Source organism: Danio aesculapii, chromosome 15 (assembly GCF_903798145.1).
Source record: "Danio aesculapii chromosome 15, fDanAes4.1, whole genome shotgun sequence".
NCBI lineage: Eukaryota > Metazoa > Chordata > Actinopteri > Cypriniformes > Danionidae > Danio > Danio aesculapii.
Window position 1 is genome coordinate 9,029,811 of NC_079449.1, and position 7,861 is coordinate 9,037,671.

Sequence of the window (7,861 nt, forward strand, 5' to 3'; positions counted from 1 at the left end):
TGTGTGAATCAATTTAAAGTTTATTTCAGAAGATCTTAAGGGCTATGAAGTATTTAACTGCAGAGTTAAAGTGATAGTTTATCCAAAACTAAATATTGTTATTTGCATATCCACTTGTCGCAAACCTGTTTGGAATTTTTTTTCTTCTGCTAAACACACAGGATGGTTTGAGAAATGCTAAAAACGTCTAACCATTGGGTTTCATAGTTTTTTTTTACTGAAGAAGTCCATGGTTACAGTTTTAAAAACAGCTTATTTTCTGTGCAGAAGAAGCTTTTTTTTTAAGAAGTGGCTTCTTAAGTGGTTTAAGAAGTTTTTAAACCACTTGAGGGTGAGTACCTTCGCTAAGCCCCGCCCTCCTTAGTTACTGTCGTGTCACCTGTCAAGCTTTTGTGCCTGGCACGTCTATTCCAATATGTATGAGCCGGTGTCAGACATTGCCAGGAATATAATTAGTCGTTTTTGGCAAACAGGTGAGAGATCCGAGCAAGTCAGACAAAAAAGGACTGCAGTATGCATTACAGGGGTAAGTTCACTATATAATCGGCAACCAATTGGAAAATAGCTAAATCAATATTGAAGCCTGGTTAGCCTAGCCACCTCATATGCTGACCATTCAACAGCTTAGTTCATGCACAGCAGGAGAGGTGAAATTTAAAAATAATCTCATAAAAGATTAAACCGTGATTTCTCTCTTTTTTTTTTTCATTTTTTTTTTTTTTTGCCAAAAAGCCTGAGAGACTATTGTAGTGCAATGAAATGTAGTGGTACTAACTAAAGAGGAAAAATATGGACAGTGCTTCTACATAATTCATGCATAGAACAGCCAGAAAGGGGGAATTGTTGGGTTTGTGCCGAAGATTAGCATCATTGACCCGTAACAATGTACAGTACCTATTATTGTCAGTATGTTTGTGTGCTTTTTTTTTTATACAGTTTCTATTCTAATTAGCAGTTAAGTGGAAAAAATAAATAAATTGAAATTCAATAAATTGAAATCAAAGTATTTTTCAGCAGAAGTGAACAAAAAGATTTTCCCTACCAGCAATTATTAATCCGACATCAAATATTAAGCAGACACTAACTCGCTATAACATTGTCACCAATGATTAAAACTCATGGTGAATTGTAGCTCTGACATGGGCATGAGGGTAATATATGACTGAAAAACAGCTGCGGGTGAAGTATATTGTATATTGCTTGCAAGGATTCACATTGTGATCACATCTCGATTTTGTTCTGTTGATTATGCCGTTTCAAATATTGGTAGCTTGAAACGGATGGAAATATGATTGCTATTAGTATGACTACTATTGCGAGGGCTTAAACGGAGTAGTGCTCATAATATCGAGCGGTAGAAAAAGGAAAAAGACTGCGGGGAAACATAACCTGCTTTGTATTTTTGTAGGAAACAGTTTAGATCGGTTTAGGGTAAGAGGTTTTTCAGTTATTGCTGTCTATCACTGAATGTGTCAGAAATATTGAAAACAAAACCAACTTAACCCTGCTCTTTTAGTGCCCCTCATTGATCCACGTTGGCGTTTCTCTTCTTGGGTTTTAGGTTTTGGAAAGGGAAAAAAATTCCACCGCCCAGTCCAAACTTTTAGGATACCGGGTATCAGATTTGTACAATCCATATGCACAACACTTAGGTTTGTTTCCAAAAAGCTTGACAGACCTCCTGCGCGTAACTACGGTTGCTAAGCCATGATTGGTGTGTGGCGGTTTTTGGGTGTGGCTTCGCGAAGGGTCAATTCATGGGTCTCAAACTCAATTCCTGAAGGGCCGCAGCTCTGCAGTTTTGCTTTAACCCTAATCAAACACAGCTGATCCAAATAATAAAGTTGTTCAGAAGTGTCTCGAACACCTTGTTTAGTTGGATCAGCTGTGTTTTATTAGGGTCGGAGCAAAACTGCAGAGCTGCGGCCCTTCAGGAATTGAGTTTGAGACCCATGCAGTAATTCAATGGCCATTGAATGCTGTGCAGTACATTTTTAGCTGTTGCGTGATCCAAAAATTACAGCATGAAGCCTGGATATGTTTTTCTTTTTTAAATGTTACTGCTTATGCTTTTTCTGGCAAAAGAAAATCCTGCATCAAGTAGTTAACACATTTTTTTTTTCCTGAATCCTGCTGTCACAAGACCCTAAGTCATTTGACGTTCCATCCTCTGCCCGGCACGTCTCTCATTAACCAAAAATGTTTTTTATTAAATTACTGCTGCTCTTCTAGTCTTGCCAGGTCCCAGATTTTACGCTTTTTAATCGGGAAACCTATTATAACACACAAAGGTAAGCCAGCCTTTTTGAAATATCTATAATAAATATAACTTGTTCCTCTCTGCATTATTCAATAAAACACAAAGTAATTGGGCGTTTAGAAACCTTAGCCAATGGATTTTGTCCTCGGAGCTGTAGCAAACTGCAGGAGCCTGATTTTAATTATGTTTCAGGGTGGAGACCTATTTTGATGTTTATTAGGAAGGGTTAGAGGATCAGATGATGATCTGCACCTTACTTCTGACCTGAAGATAAGACTGCTCATGATCGAATGTGCAAATCTGAGACTTCTGACCTTGTAAAGGAATCCTGTTTGTAAATTATTTTGGACCAAGAAACTCAGAAAATGTCTCATGTTTTTGGATGCATTCTCTTTCTTTATCTTCTCCCATCAGTGGGTAAGTAAAAACAGCAAAAAGGACAACTTTGTCATTTTGTGTGTGTGTGTGTATGTATATGTATGTATATTTTTAATGTAAAACAAAAAAACGTATACATTTTTCCACAGGATCTTGCAATTTGTTTTACATTAAAAATCAGAAAGAGCTTTAGATATAACAAAGTAATTTTACTCAAATATATTATTCCCACCCCTACCCTCTAAACAAGATGAAAATACATTTATATAAGAGAAGAATTAAAAAAAAATTAAAAATAAAATGAAGAAATAAAAAACCTGAACAGAATACACATAAACGTTGATAACCCAATATTACAAACATTAATTCTCAGGTATTTATACAATGTACTTAATTACATTTGCTTTGCAATTGAAAGGCTCTAGATAGAGATTGACAGTTTGTAGAGATACTGACATGCTTAGAAAGGAAAATTCTAAATGGGTCCCATGTTTCAGAAAGGGCTCTAGTATTATTGCCGTTTATTGTAAACCTGATTTTTTTTTTCTTCCAAATGGATGAAGCTCATTTCATCTCTCAACCAGTTGTCAACTCGGGGGAAATCTTTGTTTCCATAATAAAAGAATACACCTTGCTAATGGTTTCAAAAATGCAAGGGTGTTTGCAGTACAGCTCGATAACCCTGCTATGACCGGAGAAAGTCCAAAAAGTGCAATAAGAGGACATGGTTTGTCACAGAAGAGAAACACTTGAAAATTGATAGCCAAACAGAAGTAATTGATGGACAAAGCCGAAACATATGTATTAAGTCTGTAGGTGCTTGATTACAGTGATAAAAATTTATTTTTTATTGATACTGTTGTCTCTCATTTTTCATTAAACAATTGTACTTGCAATGGTAAGGTGATATATTAACCAAACTTCTCTGTGATACACCTTGCATACAAATGAAGCATTTTTTGCAGAAGTAGATGAAGCTGATAGGACTGTAAAGACCTGAATGTCTAAAATTAACTTGAGCTCTGCAGCCAAACGTCCTGTGAGCAGAGATGGGTTGAAACTGAACACAGAATATGTTTAGTTGAAAAGTCTTATGCTTTTAACGTTGTGCAGAGAATTCGTAGAAAAAGAGGACGTATGTATGGGTACGGCCAATGGAGGACTGGAGAATGATTAATAAGTGAGAAATTCCACCTGTTAATATCAGCTGTGTATAAATTTGAGTCAGGAAATGCAGAGGGGTTGTGCACCTTCTGAATGTAATTCTTGCATTGCATTGAGGATACCAGAATTCTGTCCATCGAATCATTCATTTGTACTTAATACTAATATTTTGACATGGAATTGATTATATATTGCAACAAACCAGAACTCAAAAGTCAAATTCAGATTTTTCTAATGTCTTATTTTTTTCATGTGTATATATAAACTTTATTAACGAAAGAAATTTTGATTGAATGTGTTTATAGTATGTGTTTGCTTACATTTTATTATTTACTTATATATAATCTGTTATTCTGCCCCTTGCAGTTCCTCTGTTGTGTTATACATGTGTATTTCCTTCAATCTCACCACTGGACTGCCTCAAGTTCCCCACTAAATGTTCACTGGGCCAAGTCTGTCTCTCCAGCAAAGCTGTTGCCCGTCGAGGTGTGTAAATATCATTAATATCTTTTAAACCTTGGCCAATAATTGTTATATTCCTGACTGTTTTTTTTTAAAGCAGTTAAATCTTCAAGTTCATGTGATCATGAAGAGTAGCTTTATGATGTAACCGTTTATTATATCCTTCAGATGTCATTGTATACACTAAAAATATCCATGACCGGTTCTGTATTTTGTGATTCAGATTTTTCCTTTTATTTGCACATTTGAATTGCATTATGGGACTTTTATCTCTGCTCAGTCGACTTTTTATGTTGAAAAATGAATGTGCAGTGACTTTTTAAAGAAAAATTGTATTTATTAATTTATTTATTTTATTGACATTTTAGTAGTTTGAAACGATATATTGAGTAATGTAAAGAGTATTAAGTTAAGAAAAGTAACAGGAAAATGTACTGGCAATTTGTTACCTGGTTTTTGTACCATAATTTACATTACCAACTCGGACAATATATCACTTCAGACTATTAAAAATGTAACTAAAGTAACTTTATCTAACCTTTCAACACTGACAGTTGTAGGAGGAAAGATCAAGGTCCAATTATGCAATTCTAAAGCATAAATACAGAAACAAAAATGACAACATGAATAACAAAATATATTTTTAATATTTAAGTTTTTTTATTGCAAAAAAATACCCCAGCAAGCATTTTTTGTTTTTTAAAGATGTCTAATAGATGTTTAATTTATAGCTAAACATAGTTGTCTTGGCTTAAACAAGGCTAAATTTGGGCTGTCAGTGAAAATCTAACAGATGTCTAAGAATATGCCAAAACTAGACTAGTCATTATATGAACAGAAATGAATGACTACACACACAAAGTCTGTCTATTTGACGACTAGTCTAGTTTTGGGCTATTAGATGTTTATTAGATTTTCACTGACAGCCCAAATTTAGCCTTGTTTTAGTCAAGCTGTCTACATTTAGATGTCTATTAACAAAATTGTTTGCTGGGACAATTTACAATAGCTGTTTGACATTTTTTTTCTACCACAGTTTCTCCAAATTAAATTTCCTAATCAGGGAAAGAAAGCTAAAAAACAATTCCTCATGATAATACCAAAGCAATATCCCTTTACATGATACATTATCCTCAATTATTTTGGACCAAAAGATTATTTGTCATTGTCTCCATAATCAATATTCTTTTAACAATGTTAAAACGAGTTTTGATTGTTTTGACACATTAAAATGTCACTAAGAAATAATTACGTTTTATTTATTAATTTTTTTTGTAGCAACCGACCAGGCCATTAAAGGTTATCATTAGTGTTTGCACTGTATAAGTCTAAAATTTAATTCATAATAGTCCTAAAAGAGTCCTAGGCCCTGTTTACACTAATACATTTTAGTTTTAAAACAACGTTTTTGAATGAAAACGATCCGCGTCCACACTGGCATTTTAGTTAGCATTTCTGAACAACTCTCCATCCACACTATACTGCTGAAAACATCACATGATCTCACATACACACACACACACGCACACACGCGCACACACTGCAGTGTATGGCCGTGTCTGAGCTCCAGGCAGTCAGTGGGTGCTTTGAGAACATCTACCCAGATGAGAGCTGTGCATGTCGGACTGTTCATCAAGGATCTATCGCTGGATCTAATCTCACTATAGTTGCTTAACACAGTTCCTTATAGCATGTTTTTATTTTATTGTTAAAATAGTGAAACAACGTAGCCAGGGTGATTCAAATGAGGTTATAAAGTACAATGTACCAGTTGAAGATTTACCTGACGTGTCCTCGGGAGTTTGTTTTCCATATAAAACTTGCGAAGTCTGAACTTAGAGGGAGAGGATTCAAGACTAAACTGTGTGAAGGCTGCTTAATATTGAGGGAAAAGCCCCAATTAGACAGGCGAATGTCTGCAGTCCCGCCTCCGTAGTGTGAACGGATGGTGTAACCATAGCAAAACGTATGCATTTTAAAACTAAAACATATTAGTGTAAACGAGCCTTAAAGTCTTAAATTTGACTTCATTAAACCTGCAGAAACCCTGCTTTTTCACTAAACAGTACACTGCTAATCCTTGATTACACTTAACAATTTCCTGTAGAATCTACAGTAGCTTACTAGCAGCAGTTCACCAGTAACTTACTGTAAATCAATTACAGCAAAGATACTGTCTTTGCTTTAACAGCACATTTATCTTGCTGTAAATGCATTTACAGTTTTGTATATGTTTACTGTAAAATATACAGTAATTTTCACAGTGCAACTTTAAAATACAGTAGCTTACTGCATAACTGTCCAACAGTAAAAGAAAGTTCATATTATAGTTAAATACTGTGTCATTAACAAAACAACAGTGTACAGCAGTTAACCGTGTACTTCTGGTGCAAATTATCAATTAAAATAGGCATTATCAGAAAGTTGACTCAAAATGCTCCTTTCATTTGTTTCTTTTTATTTCTTTTTTCAAACAGGGGATTTGCAGATTGATTTTTATGAAAAGAGTTGTGCTCTTCCAGCTCTGTGTGGATTAACAGGAGAGAAGTACATCCAAGGGTTAAACTTCACCTTTCGGAGTGACTGCTGTGATACTCTACTGTGCAACCGCAGCACAACTAATTCTGCTTTCATCTGGTCCGGCATTCTGCTCTCACTTCTTTTGACATTGTTTTATTCACAGTAAGCATGATTGAAGGACTCTATTACCAAATTGAAAGAAAAGAAACAAGGCAGAATTAACAACCACAAAACCTTTTGGGGGAAATGTTAATTAAAATAAGGCTGCTGTGTAGGCTAAATTAATGCATTCATATTCATATTAACAATCTTTCTCAAGTTGTTCCAAACCACCCTTTTCTGTTGAACACACACACACACACACAAATGATTTTGAAGAATGATGAAAACCTGTAACCCTTTTACTTTTATAGTAGGAAAATTATGGCTGTCAATGACATGCATTTTTCAAAATCTCTTCATTTATTAACAGAAGAAAGATGCTCCGTTTTCAAACAAGTATTGGGTGAGCTATTCCATTAAGAAAATACAAGAACACTCATGTATCTTAATCTTTAATTCAAATGTCTAACAAGACTGTTTCTATCAGCATTGCTTCATTACATATGGATATATTTAACTGAAAATAAAAACATTTTGGTGTGTCTAATCTTGTTTGCATACAAATTATTGCAGTTTTGGGAGGGGTTAAAAAATTCACATACAACCTAATATACACTTAATATTGTTAATATTGTTGAAAATAATAAATCCACGTATATTTATGTATAGAGCATTTCAATATGGCGCTATCATTGAACAGTTCCTGCTTGTCTTAACTTTTTCAGAACTGTAACAAGAGGTGATTCAGTCATAACTATGTGAACACGGCTGTCATTATAAAAAGTATCAACATGTGGAACTGGATTCTCAGAAGCTTTGGAAATGAAAGATCTAAAACAGGAAATACATTATAACCATTGTTATAGTTTACATCCCTCACATTATGCTCGTTCTAAAGATTTATTGTAAATATAAAATACAAATATATATAATACATTGAACATAAAGCCTTGTTGGAAACATAGTAGGCTTATA

General features: G+C 34.5%; 1 protein-coding gene across 1 annotated transcript; it reads left to right on the top strand.

Moving 5' to 3' along the window:
• Positions 1-2,475: 2,475 nt before the first annotated feature.
• Positions 2,476-7,433, top strand: lypc (ly6 domain containing, pigment cell). Its single transcript, XM_056473787.1, has 3 exons — positions 2,476-2,677; positions 4,169-4,288; positions 6,742-7,433. The coding sequence occupies exons 1-3, from the start codon at positions 2,626-2,628 to the stop codon at positions 6,948-6,950; spliced, it is 381 nt and encodes a 126-aa protein (XP_056329762.1). The 5' UTR covers positions 2,476-2,625; the 3' UTR covers positions 6,951-7,433.
• The last annotated feature ends 428 nt before the right edge of the window (positions 7,434-7,861 follow it).

What these genes read in the sequence shown, in the direction of transcription:
- lypc (XM_056473787.1), top strand. Translation starts at nt 2,626, where the DNA reads ATGTCTCATGTTTTTGGATGCATTCTCTTTCTTTATCTTCTCCCATCA. An exon ending in TTATCTTCTCCCATCAGTGG is followed by an intron (nt 2,678 to 4,168) that starts GTAAGTAAAAAC and finishes TGCCCCTTGCAG; the next exon opens with TTCCTCTGTTGTGTTATACA. An exon ending in CAAAGCTGTTGCCCGTCGAG is followed by an intron (nt 4,289 to 6,741) that starts GTGTGTAAATAT and finishes TTTTTCAAACAG; the next exon opens with GGGATTTGCAGATTGATTTT.